The 21,248-nt window shown below is 42.8% G+C and overlaps 1 protein-coding gene across 2 annotated transcripts in view; it reads right to left on the reverse strand.

Moving 5' to 3' along the window:
- The window catches only part of Fras1 (Fraser extracellular matrix complex subunit 1), a 406,459-nt gene that overhangs the window by 243,842 nt on the left and 141,369 nt on the right, over positions 1-21,248 (reverse strand). For both annotated transcript variants that reach the window (XR_012907226.1, XM_075942834.1), the window contains exon 3: positions 5,194-5,301. Coding sequence is in view for 1 of the 2 variants with exons in the window: in XM_075942834.1 (XP_075798949.1) it covers positions 5,194-5,301 (108 nt within the window). In the remaining variant the exon portion in view is untranslated. The remainder of the gene's footprint in view (positions 1-5,193; positions 5,302-21,248) is intronic.

Consider the following 21,248-nt stretch of genomic DNA (forward strand, 5'->3'; position numbering starts at 1 on the left):
AGACAATTTACAAGTGTTGACTCTCTCCTTCCACCCTATGGGTCCTAAGGATACAATTCAGATCACCAGACTTAGCAGCAAGTGTCCTTAGTTATCTTACAGATCCCATGTCCCATAATTTAACACATGTGGAGTATTTATGTGTGGAATTTTCGAGTTAATATTTTTAGACCATGATCAAGAAACAAAAACAATGGATAAAAGCGAGCTATCCTATCAAGCATGTGGACTATATGTGCGAACAATAATAGTTACACATATTAATCGTGTTTACATAGTTAACTGCTACAGTTTTACCAGGTAAATACCTTTGCTGATCATCCTATCAGACTCACAAAAGCCTCGGCATCCGATCTCAGTTCTGCCTGTTTCTAAGCACCATCCTGAACAACTTTCAATATGAAAGCGGCGAGATCTACACTCGACCCTCGTACATTCTTAATCGCCTCAGTTCAATAAATCCTTCTCTCTACTGCTGAGAGCTTAGGGGCCACAGTCAAGCTTGCCATCTTCCCATACTCTAACCCGCTGCAGACCTTAAACCTTCAGCTCTGCAAGCAAGGTTCCCAGGGTTCAGCAAGCCTTCGCTCCCACTCATCTTTCCTTCAAAGGGAGCCTTGAACTCGTCTCTCCTTGGCATACATTCAGTGTCAAGTTGGCCCCGTTTGCCCCAATACCTGTCACTTCCCATCTCTTTGCTGCTTTCTTTCGTTAGCAGAGCCAAATCCCAGTCCAGGATGCATTGTGCCTCTTTTACAGGAGTGGCATAAACTGCCATGGGAACAGTATCACTAGGCCAGATGGAACTCCCACCGGTTGGTGGCTCCCTGCTCCTGAAGGTCCTCAGCATCACCTAACCTCGGTCACTCCCTTTCCCTGATATTCTCTACTCTCACGTACTCTGCGGCAGCTGGGAGTCACTGCCCACTTGCTAGCATTGAGAGGCACTTAGGAAATGAATCAAATGCTTCCCCGAGGGCATGGGCAATGCCAAAGAGGAGAGGCTTAGGAGCCCCTCCCTGAGAGTCACACCCTCCTATAAGCTGGTGCCCTGAATAGAGAGAGGATGGGCGAGAGTAAGGGCAAAACTTCTAAAGTGAAAACAGAGTCTCTCGCTTTGCCCTTGGCTCCCATGAGGCGAGCTGCTGTAAAGGCCTGTGCTATGATAGGCTGCCACCACTACAACAGCGACTCCTTTGAGTCACCTGCATCAGGTGCTCATCGCCGCACTGCGTCACCACCTTGCCCGCTTCTTGCCCTCACACTTAAATGCATTGAACCCACCCCTGGCTCTTTTGTCCATTCCTAGAGAACAGGATGATTTTCCTACCTCCACCCCACTCCAGCTCCATGCTCTGGAGCCTACTCCGTCCTTCTCTATACAGCACTCTCTTCTTTAAACCTTCATCAAGTTCTGCTGACTTACCCTACATATGCATTTAACTCAACATTTCCTCTTGATCCCTACACTACCAATGCTGCTGTCTATGTATTTGTTCTCTCCCCCGGGTTGTTCTCATCGCCTCTGGGTTGACATCCTCACTTATAATGTTATATATTAACCCTGAAAAACCAGGAAAGTCCTTCTAAAAGGAAACTTGGATATTTCATTCATGCATGACAACGCCACTAGACTATCATCTTAAAAATTAAGCTCTAAGCTACCTAGTACAGGTTCAAACTCCTCTATAATGTAGGCCTTATTCTCTAGCCTCATCTTTCATTCATGCTCCCATACATCATTCAAAAGTATTGACTGAGTACCTACTGTGGGTCAGGTATGATTGCAGACATTAAGGAAATGCAATGACTAAAAGAGACAGTACAGAGGAAATTGATAAAATATAGTGTGTTAGATAGTAATGAGTGTCAATAAAAAGAGAGGATGTATGGAAGAATAATTGAAATGTGTGCTAGGTGGTGGAGAGTTGAAATTTTTAATAGAATAGCATTCAGGCAAGGCTTAAAGAAAGTGAAGGATTAAGCCATGAATTAACTCATAGACATGCATTATGTTATGCTAACACACACATATACGGTGTCCATGATACATTATGTATGCTCACACACACACACACATACACACAAGGTATCCATGCATCATACATGCTACTGCTGTGGGAATTTTGCACTTTGCTGTTCCCACTAAGAGTTTTTTTCCTCACGTGTGCATGGACAGGGGAGAGGATGCACATGTACAAGCGTGTGTGTGTGTTCATGTGCATGTGTGTGTGTGTTGTGTTTATCCAGGGAGCAGCACTGAGGCTCAATATCTAAAGCAGATTGAACAAGAGAAAGGCTAACAGATGATTAATTAAACATCTACAATGGCGGTATGAAGTACATTGTGAGCAGTTATTCTAATTGGGAAGGGAAGCCACTGGACGGGTTTAAAGAGGGGAGCAACATGAGCAGGCCTCAACTTTCATAGCATCATCCTGGCTACTATGTGACTGCTGCCATGAAAAGGGGAGGTTCAGAATCAGCCAAACCAGTTAAGGGATGCTGTGGGAAGCCGGGAAAAGGCCTATCCTGTGTGCGAGAAGAGAAAGCACACCTAGGATTCACAGGTTGGAAAGGAAGAGCTGGGGAATTTGCTGGGTGTAAGATGTGGGAACAAGTAATGAATTCAGGGTGATTTAAGTTATCTGGCCTGAAGAATCGGGAGGAGGGGTTTCCAGAGTAGAGAAAAAATAGGACCAGGAATCAGAAACTGCAAAAAGACAGAGACTCGACATTAGCATTTAGGGGCCACATGCAGGGCACATCAGAGCTACAACAGCCTACCATGAAAGTAGTAAAGCCACTAAAGACAGAAACAGGTGAGGCTCCTGTGTCTCAATAAAACTTTATTTATGGACACAGAACATGGATTTCATACAATTTTTCTAAATTAGGGTCTTGTTATTTTAGTCATTTAAAAGATGTAAAATAATTCTTTTGTTTTATATATTTTTATATGTACATTGTGTATGTATGTGTGTGCATGCATGCGTGTGTATAGAAGAGAAAGATACTTCTATCATAGGGCCTTTGCATTCCACTGTTTTTTGCTGGTTTGGTTGGTTGTTTTGCGTGTGTGTGTGTGTGTGTGTGTGTGTGTGTGTGTGTGTGTGTGTGTGTTCCTCTATTTAGAGACCACCCAGGCAGCTCAATAAGTGAAGTCCAGTGATCAAGAGAAGCTAAAAAGATTAAGCAGAGGGGCTGAGTTTGGATTCACAAGTGTGAAGACAGTCACCAAGTCCCAAGGGTCTTCCTGTCTCCATCCTGAACACTGGGACTATACGCTCACACCACTATGTCCAGTTGTGGGTTTTATTGTTTATTTAACCTGGATTCTAGATATGGAATCTGGAATCTCAAGCTTGTGAGAAAGCGCTTTACTGACTTAGTTCTCTCCAGCCCAAAATATTTTTAATTAATACAAAATAAGATGCAGCTGAATTTAGTTCACTGACCCCTGGTAGAAAGGGCTTTAGGTCTGCATTCTTCGGATGACTTTTTCATGCATTCACTGGCCCTCTGCACCCCCTTTGGGGTGTCTGCTTATTTCATTTTCCGTTTCTTGATTGTTCTTTTGCCATCACATTTTCCTAGTTCTACATCGATTCTGGCTATCGCTCCCCAGGCAGATAAATAGCGGGCAAAGAGCTTCTCCAGTTTTACAGGAAATACCACAATTAACTCCATTACTTTTCACTATTAACATATGACAGCAAAAAAATATTAAAAACTCAATTTAGTTTTCAACAGTACAATCCAAACTCTCTAACATTTAATTCAGGGTTTCTTCCATAATAACATAAATACTCCTGTGAAGTAGAAAAAGGAGTGTCTTCATGGCCTTTATAAATGCTGATTTCTTAGAAATATTTGGTCCATATGATACAAGAATCTATATAATATAATATAATATAATATAATATAATATAATATAATATAATATAATATAAGCAAACTTAAACTTCTATGGACTCCTGGCTTCTGTGCTGGTTGGTTTTTGTCTACTTGACACAAACCTAGACACACCTGGAAAGAGGGAATCTTAATTGAGAAAATACCTCCATAAGATTGGCCAGCAGTGAGTCTGTGGACTATTAATTTGATTAATGGTTGGTGTGGGGGGCCCAGTGACTGTGGGTGATGTCATCCTGGGACAGGCAGTCCTGGGGCATACGAAGGAAGGCAAACAAACCACGGAGAACAAGCCAGTAAGCAGCGCTCCTCCTTGGCCTCTGCTTCAGGTCCTGCCTCCAGGTTCCTGCCCTGACGTCAGTCAGTGGACTGTAAACTGACATATGTAAGCCAAATAAACCCTTTCCTCCCCAAGCTGCTTTTGGTCATTGTATTTAATTATAGCAATAGGAAGCCTAACTATGTATAAAGCACATTTTCATTCTGATCTTAGGGAGAAAAAGAGAACTTTGTTGCCATTAGAGGCAGAAAGAGTCAAGATTAATTGTTGGGGAAAGGGAATAGTCTAGCAAACCCAACTGTGCTTGTGAGACTGACAGAATGCTTTTCAAAGAAAATAATTGTTCTTCTCTGAAGAGTTCCAGTTTTTGCATTTAGTAGTTAAGCTTTTAAAAAAGAGATTGACTCCAAAAAGAGTCAGCAACCAGAAAACACTTTCCCAACAAATAGGTATACACTATTTTGAGCAGAAGAGAGAAAAAAGGGGATAAGGGAGATGCCGGAGTCAGGGCTCTCCTGCTTCCCATGGGTCCAGCAGTGTAGCAAGGCTGTTGCCAGAGCCAAGCTCTTTCTGCAAACCCATCTTTAGAAAGCCAGTCAGTGGTGCAGAGGTAGTGACTGCTGTCAACGGCTCCGGCACCTGTCAGAACCAGGTAAAATCCCTGAGCTGCAGTTTATTAACTGTATAGTCATGGCTAACTGCTTAAAGTCCCCAGGCTTTACCTTTCTCACCGTGAAGTGGGAGAAGACACAATCTCCCATGATTCCAAAGGAAGTGACATTTTTAAAACCTTTAACCACGGGCTTTGGCAAGAATATGTGGTCAATAAATGAAAATGAAGATATTCTTACCTGAGGAAAACTAAAATTCTCTACTTCGTTTCCTTTAGCTTCCAATTAGAGACTGGAATCGATGCAAAAATGTGACCAAAAAGATTTAGAAACTCGATCATTTGTCGACTTTACCAGTAAGTTTAGGCTACAATTAGGGAACCATACCTTCGCAAAGGCACACCGAGGGTTTTTGCAAACAACAGGTTTGCAGATCACAATATCACCATGGCAACGACAGTTCTGGCATGAATCAGGCTTCCAAATTGTCGCATCCTGCAAAGAAGCAGAAGCTCTGAGTTAAAAACTGATCAGTGAAGGTCTGCAACTCTCAGAGGCAGCACCATCAAGAGCCCCATGTCCCGGGCGTTTAAAAAGGCAAAAGAAAGTCACGGGTACACCACACACAGGACATGCTGGGCACTGATTAAACCCCAAGTGGCAATAAAAGCATGTAATCCATTTCACAACAGTCAGCCCACGTAGCCAAAGACAAGGGCATTCAGCAGAGAGCTGTCGATATCCAGAGTAAAAAGTATTGATTGGCCTGAAATCTCAGGAGGACACGCGGCTGGCAGCCTTGAAGTTTCTTTATGTGCTGTGAACTAGCAGAAACCACCCGAGCTGCCTGAACAGACAATGACACTTTAGAGTACTAGCCAGCATCCAAAAATCAAGGTTTCCCACTAACTACTAAAAGCGTGGCTAAGTCCACTTGCTAGTCCTCTGCTGTTCCATATTCAGTGTTTACCAGCGACGAGGAAAATGCGAGGGGCGGCACAATGTTTTAAGAGAGACCCACCAACACATGCATTGGATGGCTGGCGCCTTTGTGCCTAGCTGTGCGCTGGAACACGGGTACTCCTTTCGCCCGAGTATGGATGGCATCCATAAGGATCTCACCATTCCTTTAATCAGGAATAGAAGGGAATTGGAGAAATATAAACTGATGATCTAGCGCTGTTGTTCAACAGTTTGGGAAGAAGAATAGAGTGATCATGAATAGAAGTGTATCTGGGCTGAGTGAAAAGTCTCAGAAGTGTCTTTATAGTTCCTTGTCTTCCCTCATGCTAGATCCTTATTTCAAGTGGACTCATTTTAAAGTCACACTTGGCCCAGGTCTCTCAGAGATGCAGCAAAAATCTCTATCTGGCTGTTGAGAGGTGGCTCTGATGGAAGCAATGAGGAATGCAAATGACAAGGGCTCCCAACAAACGTTCCTGCTCCGCCTCTCCAGCAGCCATACTGACCTGTTGGCTGCGGTTGAAACACTACCCTGCTTTAAGAACACTGTGTGGGTCTCTGTTTTGAAACTACTCTGGGGTGCATCTTTAGTTCCAACAGAACAAAATGCAGACACTCCATGGCCTTTCCCTATCGCCAAGGGCAGGCTGAGGCTCACAGTCCCAGGCTGAGCCACTGGCTTCCCCTGACCTGGTCTCACATTCCTGCAGTTCCTGATCTGCTCTGACTTCTCCAAAGCAAGCTCATGAAGCCAGCCTCCATCTCAGGGATGAATTCTTTTTGGCCATGGACCCTACCAGGGTACAGCTACTCAACTACTCTTTGACCCCACTGTGTCTGTAAACACTAACACAATTTATAGCATTGATTGAAGCTCGTGATTGCCTTGCTAGACCAGACTATAGGCCGCTTAAAGCATGAATTTCCCTTGGCCTGCCATACTAGAGATGCTTAAAGGACTAGACATTAGTTCATGAGTTGCTTGGGAAAGGCTTTCTTCCTTCCTTCCTTCCTTCCTTCCTTCCTTCCTTCCTTCCTTCCTTCCTTCCTTCCTTTCTTCCTTCCTTTCTTCATTCCTTCCTTCTTAAACTTCTCAGACATATTTTCCTCTGCCAACCCATGGAAGTACTAGTCAATATATTAAGAGCCATTTCTAAACCCTTGAGAGCCACTCATATTCCCATATTACTTAGATTATGTTTTTGGATGAACTGAGTTGATGGTGGACGGTAAAGTCTGTGTCTCAAGGTGGCTAGGCTACAGTCCCCTCCTCTTTGACCAAATACTAATTTGTGTTACAATGAAGGTACAGATGACCACAAATTTATATTCTTGTTTACTGGAGAGTAGTACAAAAGATACACTTGTTCATAAGCGATCACCTCTACAGTTTTGGATTTTGATCTTTTCCTGAGATAGAAAGGTACAGAATGGTGATCTCTGGAGATGCTAGGTAGCGGCAGAAGACCAGAGCTCTCAGTCAACCACGTCATCACAAGGGTCAACAACTAGGTGGCCATGATGTTCATGGGCTTACCTTATTAATGGCATTTTCAATTTATGTTTCTAATTTACTACTAGCCTGTCTTCTGCAGATGAAACTGATGCATGCCATCAGCAGGCCTTGAAGCAAGAGACAACCTTCTGCAGCATCCATGGGTCCCAACTAGCAGTTAGCCTTAGTTATAAACCTGAAGAGTCCTGGAAAGTGGGGAATTTGGTCTCAAGTTTGACCTCAAGTCTCTAAACACAGAAATTGAGAGTTTCCAGTCAGGTGACCTGCCTTACAGATTACTAAACCTGGTACTCACATCAACTGCACAGACCGATTGCTTAGAATACAGCAATCTCTCCTTAATTCCGTTCACCATTAATGTAGTTCTTCTAGAAAATCATGACTAATAAAGCGACGTGTGCGGATTTGTGCTGGATAAGCACAATATCCCCCAGGCAAGCACTTTCAGTTCAAGGCTAAACTCATAATCTCCGAGATTAGGGACTAGGCTTTATATACGAGGGCCTCTCCACAGTCATTTACGAAACACAAACAGGGGCTGCAGAGATGACTCACTCATTAAAGGTTAGGCTCACAACCAAAAGTGTAACAAATACGCATCAGACACAGAGTCACAGACCTGCAATCCTAGCACTTGGGAAATAAAGATAGGAGGAAAATAAGTTCATGGGCAGCCTCAGCTATGTAGACGATTCAAGGCTAACGTGAGTTACATGAGACATTGTCTCTAGCAAAGCAAAATCCCAGACACAAATAATATATAAATACACACACACACATACACACACACGCATACATACATACATGCTCACACACATTCGTATATACATATGTGTAGATTATGAGCATGATGATACATGCCTGTAATCCTAGCATTTTAAATATGGAAGCAGAAGGATCACAGCCTGGGTGACAAAGTCAGACCCTATCTCCAAATGGAAAGAGGAGAAAGAGAGGGAAGGAGGGGAGAAAGTGCTAATCCCGTGGGGCAGGAACCAGGTTTCCCCAACAGGTGACTTAGTCCTAGAAGGCTATGGAAAGTAATTCAGAGTCCAAGCACTGTGCCTAGTCAGGCCCCACTCTATGAAGCCGGAACTATCACTATCAGTCTTTTTTTATTTACAGATGAGGAGATAGTTAAGGGACATCGATCCACTTGTCCAACTTCTCAAAATTCTTCGGCAACTTAACTCTGAAAGAGCTTCCTGTGTTCAAGGCTAATGTCACCCCTTGTTAACCGTGCATCTGTTCTTCAGAGAAGGGTTCTAAGTCCCAGGTTCCTCATCTTCAAAACAGAGCTCAAAAGCACGATGATGCATGAACCATATTTGATACTTAGCAAGAGACTATGAATTTTCTGAATGCTTTATAGTATGTTGTAGGCAGTCAGCACCTATCTCTAAGAGGTTCATTTTCCCAGAATGAGTGTGGTCCCACCAGCAAAAGCTCGATCTTTCCATCTCCTCATCTCTGTTCTACACAAGTAAGAGCTAAATCTAAAACCAGTACGTGACTGGCACCCTAACATTCAGACAACGTAGCAGGAGGCAGGCGTGAGTCTGGAGGTCGAAGGGTCTGTTGTTGCCTTTATTTGTGGTTCCCATTTTTTGCTTTTTTGTTTTGAGAACCAAGAGTATAACTGAATATGATGTCACCAAATTTGGGTGGGGCTCCAAATGTTACACTGTACATTAGCCACGGCTCTCTCTGAACTGAGAGATGCTTAGGTAGATGGTGAAAGCAAACTCCCAGACATCTATTGGTTTTCAAAGGATTTGGTTTGGTTTGGCTTATATTTTTAAGATTATAATGCAATTACAATATTTCACCCTTCCTTTCCTCCTTCCACGCCCTCCTACTCTCTTTTAAATTTACAGTCTCTTCTTTCATTCTTATTGTATACATATGTATGTGTGTATATATGTATATACATATACATATATACACACACATATATATTTCTAAATATAATATCCTGTTCAGGTTGTATAATATTGCTAGTATATATGTTTTCAGAGCTGGCCATTTTGGCACAGGACAACCAACCAGTGTGTTCTGCCCTGAGGAAGGCCATAAAGGTGAAGTTTTGTTGCTTTTGATGCCTTCCTTTTGGAATGTTCTTTACTGGCAGTTACTGGACAAATATGAGGCATGCTCACAAGGCTATCAAGTTAAGCACAGAAAACATTCTCTCAACAATTACAATCCCTGCCCCATGCGCTTCCATGTGTATTGCTCTCAAATGTTAGAGCATGTGGACCATGTTTCGGGGACCCCCATGGAGAATTTCTGAAAAAGGAGTGAGCTACTGCAGACACAGCCAGAAGGAGACCAAATCTGCCCCTATCCTCACGACTGCATCCCCAGTGCAATAGAGAACACACTGGAAAATGTTTTTTTGTTCCTTCATGTTAGAGCAATGTATCCAGGGTTCATGTTTCTCCATTTAACATTTCCCAGAGATCACTAAAAGGTGTCCAATAGTTTCTATTGCAGTTAGAGAGGTTTTGAGAGGACCTAGGTGAGTGGGAAGCTGGGCTACGTTAGCCTGAGCCAATCTTCCTTTAACTCAGCCCGTGAAAGGCCATACCAGTGTGAGCTGCTTCGTGCTGAGTGAAGGGGAAGCAGGCATCTGCCTTCATTCCTGGAGAGGTAACATTCCACAACAGACTCCAAGTTCTTCTCCATGCTCAGCCATTTTCACACTGACTCCAGCTTGCTAACAATCCACAATACCCACATCACAGGAGTCAGCAGGCTGAACCTAAACAGGCCCTTCTAGAATACACTAAGATTTCACATTTGTTCACAAAACCATAACTTGTCCTTACACGAATTCAAAGGTGAGATTCCTCTGGAGCTAGAAAACTTCCCTGACTCCCATTTCCTTACTGCCCAGCAGAGTAGTCTTCCCAAAGCCAGATCTCGCTATCAGCTTTCTCTTTGCAGGCCCCTTCCACGTAGCGCAGTTTGTGAACATCAGCTTAAGCAGTAAATAAGCCTAAATGACAGTGTGTCCTTATGAGATTATCCACCTGATTTCCGATGTTCTGCTTGGGTTGGGCGAGCTCCTGAAACAACATTTAACTGTGGGCGCTCCTAAACCCGACAGCCTTGACTGTCACTTCGCTGGTATCTAACTGTGCTTGAGGAAACTATTTCTTCATCTAAGCACTGGACCTGTCAAAGTACTTCCTCGTATTAATGTCCTCATGGACGTAAATAATATATGGATAATTTTAAATAAAATAAGCCTTTCCCAAGGCCGGGATAGACAGCCATATATATTTCAGGCCTAAAACTTTACGAATCAATTTCTATGGTCCCATAAAATTGGTTTATGAAGGTAGGGGTGCAGGAAGTCCTCAGCAGCTTCCAACTTTGGATAAAGCCATAAAACCCGAAGAAATAACATAGTAAAGGAAGTTTTACAGATTTCTCCATGTTACTACTACAATTACAGCACTTTATAATCCTCTCTTCAAATCTGACACGCTCTACAAGAGAAGCATTCTTCAGCTTCAGATTACAGACTAGAGAACTATATTAGGACAAACCTAAAAAGCAACAGTAGATATGTGCTCAAAGAGTGTCAGTGTTTTTAGTAATAGGTGAATCACGTATCTCTATCACCATATATTATACTGCCATGTTGCTCTGGGCTAGGGAAACAGTACTTGCTTAGCACATGAAAAGCCCTAAGATGGACTGATCATTGGCACTTGGCGGGGAGGGGTTGGGGGGGAATCACACATAATTCATTAATTTGGTTAAGTATTGAACATTTGAGTAGTGCTAAAAATAAATAATGAATATATCCCTCGTTAGTACTCAAGTTTGTGAAGGCGAATTATTTAAAGCTTTCTAAAGATCAATATATCAACTGTCAACATAAATTTTCTTTCATCAGAATAGTATAATAACCCAACTATAATGACTGATTAATTCATCTCATTTTTAAAATAAAACAAAAAAGCGCATAAAGCGCTCTCTAAAATCTGTGCTTTCAAGTTACAAAACAGTATGTAGAATGTGATTGTTTTGCAGGAAAATGTATTTACAAGCATAGAAAGAAATGTGTGGGTGTGGGGCTCAGTGATTTTTCTTCTTTTGCTTCTTTATTTTACTTGTATTTTCTATTCCTTCAAAAAAATAAATTACATAATTTATGGGATCTTTCATGCAAAGTTACTTCTAAAATATAAGGTGGAAGAGCAAGTGTGTGTGTGTGTGTGTGTGTGTGTGTGTGCGCGCGCACATGCACACCCGTGCGTGTATTCTTTTCTTCCTGCCAATCCTTGGCCCAAGTAGACCCCTGAATGTGCAGTTGAACAGGGAGTAATGGCATTTAGACAGAATCCCTTACCAAATACATAACAGTGGGCAATTCATCTAACTCTCCTAACGCTAGCTACAAACCTTGTTGTACTCAGTAGAAGTTTAAAAATTAACTGTACTCCCTACATGTCCCTCAAAGCAATGGAAGAAAGGCTGCATTCAACTTGGGTTCACATCTTCACTTCCAGAAGTTCATTTCCTTGGCAAGTCTGGTTTCTAGGAAAGACAATCCATAAAAAAGAGTCTTTGACCCAGCTCCAGTTCGGGCACAAAAGTAATGGTCCTCGTTTGTCAGGGAACCATAAAGAAACAAATCAATAACTTTCATAAGGTTATTTTAGAGTTCAATTCTTCTCCCAAGTGCCCTTCCACAGACAGCTTAGATAAACAATGCCTTTTTCATTCGGTTTCATTTTAAAGTTCAAGGAAAGCGCCTCACTCGGCCCCGAAGAGAAAGGAGAAGAGGGCAGTTATTGTCAACAAAAGCCATTAGATTCTCCGTTTGAGAGGAATAAATACAAGTTAATACTACAGAAAACAAAATGGCGAACCACTTCTTGTTGGAAACCTATTTCCAAGGTTCGCTCCAAATCAGACCTGTTTACAGAGCATCTTGTTTTTCACACCGAGGACCCAAGCAGCCCTATTTCTGCAATCTGGGAAGAGAGGCCTATCACCAGAAGTCTTAGAATGACAAAGTCAAAGCCATTCACTGCAAGACTGAGCCAGGATGAAGAAACAACAGCAAGAAACATGGATGAAAAGACTGCTGTGTGTATCTGAAAATACAGTCATTCAAGAGGCCCCAAAGAGCCTAGCCAGCTAACATCATGTTCCTACAGGGATGGCTTGGAACAGTACTGGACCAAGGGTGGAGGCAGTGATCGGACATGGACAGAGGACAAGCTCACTCTAAGAGCCCTTAAGTCCCAGCTCTCCCACACTCTCTTACTCCTTGTGGAATGCTGGAAGCAAGGCATCAGAACTCTCGATTTACAAGTGAAGGAATCAGCTGTGGACAGGAGGCATCAATCGCTTGCCGGCTAGATCTGGGCTCAAGCCATCCTTTCCCTCTCTTATCCAGTATCAATAACAGTGCACTAAAACATCATAAATCACTCTTTGGGTACCACTCGCTGACTTTTAGAGATGAACAAGGGAGGGTCCCTAGGACAATGGTTTTAGAAAGGATGAAGGGACTGTGATGTTTAAGTGACCCACGCTAGCCTAACTTCCACACAGACTCCAGATATTAAATACTGCTTTTTCCTGCCTTCTTAACAAAGTAGATGCCCTCCTGCCCTTGCCCCTGCTTCTGCCTTCACCATGCTAGCAAAGCCCCTTCCTCTTCCAAAGAACCAAACCAGCTCTTGCTAATTCTGTTTGGCCACAGACAAAAATGAAGGAAGGGAGCATCCTCTGAGTAGTCCCAGATATTGTATTTACTTTTAAAATCTCATGACATAGTGGTTTTGTTTAACCATCAATTTTGGCTCAGAGAGGGTGAGTCCTGCTTCTAAGGGCAGTTAGTTACATGCACAGGAGAAATCACTGTGCCCACTTGACTCAAGAGATGCTAAGATTGTGTTCCCAGCACACATCCCTGTATACAGGGCTCACTCTATAAATCACCCTGGCTCAAGTGGCTGTGACCAATGGTAGTGTGGGGAACATCAGGTTCAAAAGCCCATTCAACACCTTCCCAGCTTGAGGACTTTGGACAAATCCACCTTTTTCTGAGTCAATTGCTTCCCAGGCTGTAAAGATAAGACTCACTCCAGTCATAGTGAGGATGAAAGGAGCTGATGTTCTTGGCAGAGCGGCTTGCCCATTGGAAGCATGAAACCAACATGAGCTGTGACATAACTCACATGCCATGACCACAATCACTTGATTATGGTGTTTTTCTTTTAATGGCAGAGGGAGGGTTTAGCGCTTAGGACTGTAGAGCACTCTCCCCTGGCATCTCCAGTGCCCAATACATGAGAACTAGATTTTCTTGTGGACTCAGTGTTTAAACGATATTCTAATCTTAAGTTCTGTCAAAACTGCTTCTGGAGAAGTACAACCTGAAAAAAGTAGGGTATCTTTAAAATACAGAACAAAATTAAAAATCCAAATAATATGTCCTCGTTCTAAATTCTCAAAGCAACTGAACCCAGGCTTGCATCCACGGCCCCTGCGCTCCTTGCACCAAGCTTCCTGTTTGTTCTAGCACAATCTTATTACAGGGAAAGTCTGATCAGAGAGCCCGCCAATGACAAAATAACTTTCGTAAATTTCCAGAGATGCTAACCACGGTAAAATTTCTATTATGACTAGAAAGGCAGCCCCTGGTTTCCACTTCAATCCAGATGCTGGGAGATTGCACCATAGCTTCAGCTTGTAATTACTTCTTTCTCTCTATCAATTCAGCTCCCAAAGACGTCATTCCATATTCCTAAGGCAAACGTGGGGAGGGAGGGGAATGAAACGTTCAAAATGTTTGCGAATGAAATTAAACTATAGCTATGCCATTATCTTCCATATTGAAATTATTTAATTTTTTTGTCTTCCTTCTCTACTAGATTCTTATCATTCATTTTATAATTAGGTTTTTAGTTGTCCCTCTCCCTTCCCAAGAGGAAGGACAATTTCTTTTTATTCAGGCAGCTTTGGATTCCCACAGGGATAAAGCACAGCAGGCGCCTAATGTTTCTGAATGAGTTCACGGGTGGATGGAAGGAGGGATGGGTGGATGTTCCTAAGAATAAAGAACTTTGTGATGGAGTTGGAGTTGCCGAAAAGCCACACCTACAGGCCACAGCCAAGCTGATGCTGTCGTGTTCCAGCACGCCTGTGACACTCTTCTGTGTATCCTCAACAGCTGGCTTTTCCTCTGGCTAGCCCACTGCAGTAGCCCCAGCAAGAGCTCGCCTTTCCTCTGGCCAGCCACTGCAGAAGCCCCAGCAAGAGCTCGCCTTTCCTCTGGCTAGCCCACTGCAGTAGCCCCAGCAATAGCTGGATTTTCCTCTGGCTAGCCCACTGCAGTAGTCCCAGCAAGAGCTCGCCTTTCCTCTGGCTAGCCTACTGCAGTAGCCCCAGCAACAGCTGGATTTTCCTCTGGCTAGCCCACTGCAGTAGCCCCAGCAAGAGCTGGCTTTTCCTCTGGCTAGCCCACTGCAGTAGCCCCAGCTAATCTGACCATCCATTGAGTTTGTATCTACATTCATGTTCAGCCAGGCCACAAACAACCAACTAGTTTGTCTGTCTTCAACCAAATGAGTCCCAGGATTCCTCAGAATAACCCACTCTTATCTCCACATAAATCAAGACTCATGAACAGGGGCTATGCTGCCCTAGGATACTTGGAAATCTGTTTGGCTACTGAACAGTGTGGCAATAATGACATTCAGAGAACACGGATGATAAATTCTAGATGTGATGTAAAAACCAAGACATTCATTCCCAAAGAAAAATGTCCCCTTTACACATGACTTTCAAATGTCCACAACATATTTATGTCAGTGAAAGCCACTACATAATTATCTGACTGATTACCCTAATTTACTCTTAAACATAAGCACAAACACAAGTGAGTTATCAAATAGCAATAAACCAAATTAGCCAGAATGTAGCTCTCATCTAGTTAGGAAAAAAATTGTATCCTATTCTGTTAGAAAATTTGTGAAAATTATTAAAGATGATAGATACATATTTTATGTCTAACTAACAATTTCATTAGGTAACTAGAATCAATAAGCATACCTTTCAAATGCACAGTTTTTTATTTGATTTGTAATGTGTATGTGTGTGTGTGTGTGTGTGTATGTGTGTGTGTGTGTGAATGAGAGTGCATATAAAATCAAGAAAACTGCATAGAATCCCTTAGAGATGGAGTTTTAGGTGCTTCTAAACCACCTGACAAGGGCGCTGGGAACTGATCAAGAGCAGTATGTGCTCTTAACCCCAAACCATCTCTCCAGCCTCCTATAGACACAACTAAATGGAATTTCTAGAATACAAAAATTCAAAACAAATGAAAAACTTTGTTTAGTGGAATACTAGTTATCACTAAAGACAAATGAGAATAGAAATCAGTAGAAAACACCCAAACTGACACACAAAGAACAAAAGGACAGGAAAAGGAAGGAGCATCAGAGGCTCGTGGAACATCTTACGAAGTTTACCACATGGGTTATCCACTTAGGAAGACAAGAAAACAGAACATGAAGAGAAAAATTTGTGGAAATGGGACCAAGAATTTTCTAAAATTGAAAGCCATGAATGAAAAATAAATAAATAAACTAAAAAACAAATGCTATGGCTACCAAACAGAAAGAAAATAACACTTTGTATTATATCAGAATAAGACCACTCTAAAATCCAAGAGCAAAGAAAACAATATTAAAAGTTTTAAAGGGCAAGGGAATTATCATCCAAAACAAAATGAAATGAAATTTCAAAAATGGTGAAATTAGTAAAATAAACCTTGAATAAGTAAAAATAATCAGAAACATAATTTCACTCCTTTATATTTATTTTTTTTCTCTGTGTGTGAATTTACATGTATGGGCATACATGAGCCCAAATGCACATGTGAAGTCAAAGGACAATTTGGGGGAATCCATTTTCTTGGTCCCAAAGATCAAACTCAGCTCAATCAGATATAAAAGACAACACCTTTATCCACTGAGCAGTTTCATCAGACTCAAGGTAAAATTTTATACCCAACAAAAATATCCTTCAAAGCACTGTGGAATAAAGACATTTTAAATAATAAACAAAACCTATGAATATTTGACTCCTAGAACCCCAAACTGGAAAAACATCACTAATGGAAATTCTTCAGTAGTTCTCAACCTGTGGGTCACGATTCTTTGGGGGAGTCACATATCAGATAGCCTGTATATAATGTATTTATATTACAATTCATAACAATAGCAAAATTATCATTATGAAGTAGCAACTAAAGTAAGTTTATGGTTGGTGATGGGAAAGAGTCTTCTGTTTTGTGTTAATTTCATTGGTTAAATAAAGAGACTGCCTTGGCCCTTTAATAGAACAGAAAATTAGGTAGGCAGAGTAAACAGAACAGAATGCTGGGAGAAAGAAGCTGAATCAGTGAGTCGCCATGACTCTCCCACTCCAGACAGACACAGGTTAAGATCTTTCCTGGTAAGCCAGCTTGTGGTGCTACACAGAATATTAGAAATGGGTTAGTTCAATATGTAAGAGCTAGCCAATAAGAGGCTGGAACTAATGGGCCAAGCAGTGTTTAAAAGAATACAGTTTCCGTGTAATTATTTCGGGGCATAAGCTAGTCATGTGAGCGGCCGGGGACATAGCCCGCAGCTCCTCCACACAACACGTTGGGGGTCACCACAACATGAGGAACTGCATTAAAGGGTCATAGTATTAGGAAGGCTGAGAACCATTGATCTAGATGGAAATAGTTAAATAAGAAGAAATTCAGAAAAATGCAAGTTACATATATGTATAATTCTAATGGATAATGGCTATACAAAACAAAGCACAGCAAACATCTTATGGGACTCAGAATATGTCAAACAACACAGTTCTATGTATTGGAACTTACCAGGAAAGGGCAAATTAAATGTATTAGATAACACATTGAGACCTCTTGGCATAATGCCCAGCGCTCCCAGGCAGAGCCGAGGCCCCTCCAGGCCACCCTCACATCTGTCTGCACATTCCATGTGTGCTCCTCATTCGTCATGACCTGCCTCTCAGAGGGCCGTACACCCTTCATGGGGCATGCGCAGCCCCACACCACACACTGGTTCCTCCCTGGGCATGCATTCACAATCACGGTCATTAACACAAATGTGAGACTTGCTGTTGAGGATTCTGAGGGTGAAACGTCCACTCTGGACTCACTCACCCCATGTGGAAGGATTCCCACAGACTGACCTGCCGTGGTTCACCTCTGAGTATTGTTACTACTATCAGTTGATTCGTAATTAAAGCTGGAAATCAAAGAAGGACGGCGGTCAGGGCCAAAAACAGATAATCAACTTTAATGAGCACCTAATCATCTCTACTGATTCTCCTCTGTTTTCCAGGAAGCTACTGAGCTCTTGCCAGACAAGTCACCCTCCCTCATGAGGAACGAGTCTACAATACAGGCTTCTGTTCTCTATCAGTGCTGTTCCCAAGAACACCCTGGCACAGACCACAGTTAGTATGTGAGCTTAGCATCTTCACTTCCAGGACCATGGGTCCTGTACCCTGCCCCCAATGCCACCCCACTGCCTCCATCCCCTGTTCTCTACCAAGAGGAGATTAACTGCCAGTTCTCATGAGAATGACATATTGACTAAGTACTCAAACCAAGCCATCCACTCCCTCAGTCAGCAAAATGCACGCTGGTTATTCTCCAACAACACGATGCATGACTGAGTTTGCTGCGAGCCTCCCTGTTTCCCGTGAACCACTGAAGTGAAGCGGGTGTCCAGTGTCTCTGAGGAAGACCCCCTCCGACCTCTGTTGTTAAATCCAGAGCTAGAACCCCGAGCAAGTGCACCTCTGGAACAATTACTGGCACCATCCACTCCCTGCCGAAAGAGCAGACTTGGCAGCTGAATAACACGGCTTTCATTTTACATTTCTACTCCAATTAGCGGACAGCACCGGGCAATTGGATGAATGAAACGAAATACAGAGGAAATAGAAATATCTCTGTGTGGTTTGCAGAGCTGTGCCTTCTGAACAATGATGGGATGAGAGGCACTGAAAATCAAATTAGGGAGCCCAGGGCAGCAGAAGGGCAGGCAGCAGAAACCCCACAGGTGGCAAGGACGCTGTAAGCGGTGCAATGAGATATTTAAGCTTAACGCCCATCCCACCGACTGTTTGTGTTGCTAATGGCAAGAGAATTAAATTGCTGCCCCTGGACTTGCTCACTGCAGAGTCTAGCTGGGACTTATTAACTTCGTGCAGCGTACACATGTGAAAGCAAACACTCCCTCGAGAACGGCAGCCTGACTGCTCTTTGGACTGGAGAGGGAGGGGGAAAGGAGTGGGGGGCACCATCCACTCCCTGCCCTGCAGTCAACACTGGCAGACAAGTTACTCTACGCTACGTCCCAGAGTGCTTAGGACTTGTTAGGCTTTTTAAAAAGAGAGACGAGTTTGCAGAGGAGCTCACAGCACCTGTGACATGAAACACACGCAAGGGAAATGAATGAAGACCATCCAGTCGTCAGCAGAAACATGGGAACTTGGAATGACGCAACCATAGGGTCATTTGACTGGGGCCACAATCCCAGGTGACTTCTTCAAGAGCGGTCTAGTGGACCCCACTGGTTCTGGCTCGAAAATTCGAATTACTCTCCCAAAGTTGAGCAAAATGAACCAATGCCTCAGGGCTATGGAGAGGCCACACTGAACCATGGCAAGAGTCCACATCTCTGCCCCTCTCCTACCCCCTCTTGGCCCCTTTCTTTCAGAAAGTACTCTATAGTCGGGAAATTCTACATGGCCATACTATGGATGGGCCAAAGAGGGCCAGTACCCTTACAGAATGCAATCAAAGACAAAGCATATTAAGAATTTGTTTCCTGGACTTCATCAAAAATACACTAGTCCAGTCTTTATCGCTGGGTTTTGTGATTGACCATTAATATGAACTAAATCGTTTCTGTGGACCTTGTGTTAAAACTGTCAAATGCAGGAAGGAGGAAGCCTTCATTTGCAGTCAGGGTTTGTCCTGGTGGCTCACTTCACAGCTCTCTGAAGAACGTTATCCCTGGCACAGCACTGTTCAACACACACTGGAAACTTAACGAGGCGGCGCTACTACTCTCCAGGTGAGGAGAGAGTGGGCAGCGTAAGAACTGGAACAAGGCTGGGCAAGAATAAACAATTATCAGAAACAAACAGACCACAGCCAAAGAGCACTGCAGAAACGAGGATCCCTCCCAAGACATACTAAAATGTTTAGCTCAGAGCGAACGGATAACTCGCCAACGGCCCCTTATGTACCCGTTCTGCATAAATACAGAACATCTGCAAATTGTCAAAGTTTCTAATGCATATTCAAAACAATCCTCTGGTAATTTTACTTCAAATATCAATTAATCAGTCCAGGAGTTGTTTACCATGAGGTGAGCTTTGTGTACATATTCACAGCAAGCAAAGACATCTTGAAAGAGTGGTAAAGAAGTCGCAGAGACCACTGAAGACAGCACGTTCGTGCATGAGGTCCTGGCTTCAGTCTTCAGAACAATGAGGAAAGATTTTTAACCTCTGTAATAAAACTTACATTCTGAATTTTAGCTAAAATAGATACCCATTCCATATAATTTTTATAATAAATATGCTGATTTATTTGACAGGAGGGGAGGGCAGAGATGCCAGTGCTTTTAATTTTGCAATGTCCACAATAACAAGGTAAGAAGAATTCCCAATATTGTGACTAGGGTGGTATTGATAAAAATCAACGGGCATACTGATCTCACAGCCTAGAGAATTTCCTGTCTGAACTGGCTCTAATATCCTATCGCTTTGATTGTTCCTTCAATACAATACAATTCTAAACTTTAAGAAAAAAACATGAGAAATGTGCTTAAGAACTTCCATTTGGCTTCTGAAAAATATATGCATATATGATATATATATTTCCAAAGCACAGAAACATTACCAGTACAGGTAAGAACAAGATTCTGGCTTAACATGTGATAGACAACATTTTTATTTAACTACCTAACATGCCTCAACCAGACTTGGTGGGTCATTTGCTCTATCTGCTGCAAACACTCAACTTCAGTGTTAACTTTGTCAAGATTGCAGAGAAAAAGCCACAAAGAGCATGTAAATAAATCCGCACGACTGTGCTCCAATCAACCTTTACTTGAGCACTGACATACGGTTTTCATGTGTCACAAAGCCATCTGCTCCCATTCTCTAGCCGTCTAAAAATATAAAACCCACCTTCAGCTCGCAAGCCAGAGCCTGGATTTGACTCACAAAGCCATTCCGCATCGAAAAGGATGAGAACCTATGAATCTACAAGAAAAAAAAACGCCATCGTGGCACTCCAAAGGGATAGGCAAAGGCAGGAAAGGCCCCATTGACTTTTGGATAACAGGACAGGAGCCTTCAGGAGTTAATTATCTATTCCCATTCCACACTGCTCCTGCCCCCAGCTCTTGCCTGCTGATAAAATTGCAGCCACTCTTCCTGTCCTTGAGATGTTCTAAAAGATCTGGGACAAGCCAACTGTCATCCCCACTGTCAGCAAGAATGATGGGCCACCCTTACCTGATTCCAGACCAAACAGGAAAGTCTTCGCGAGTGGCTACCTGCCTATCACACAGCAAAGCAACTCGTTTTCTGCCGAGGAAACAAAAGAGCTGAACTTTTGCAGATGCAAAGATCAATTGCGAAATTTACTGTCAATGGACTGGCAGCAAAAACAGGCCCAAAAAACGCTAAACACTAAGTTGGTAATCGCAAAGCAATGACTCAAACCTGACACCTCAAGCAAACCCCAGAAGAGGGTCAGCCCGCTCAAAGATGATGATGGCTCCTTCAGGACGAAACAGGTGACACACAGATGTCATGTGACTCCAGCTCGTTATTTAGAAGCTTAATCAATTAACCAGCAAGTTGGTCTTATGAA

The sequence above is a fragment of the Microtus pennsylvanicus genome, chromosome 12 (assembly GCF_037038515.1).
Source record: "Microtus pennsylvanicus isolate mMicPen1 chromosome 12, mMicPen1.hap1, whole genome shotgun sequence".
Taxonomy (NCBI): domain Eukaryota; kingdom Metazoa; phylum Chordata; class Mammalia; order Rodentia; family Cricetidae; genus Microtus; species Microtus pennsylvanicus.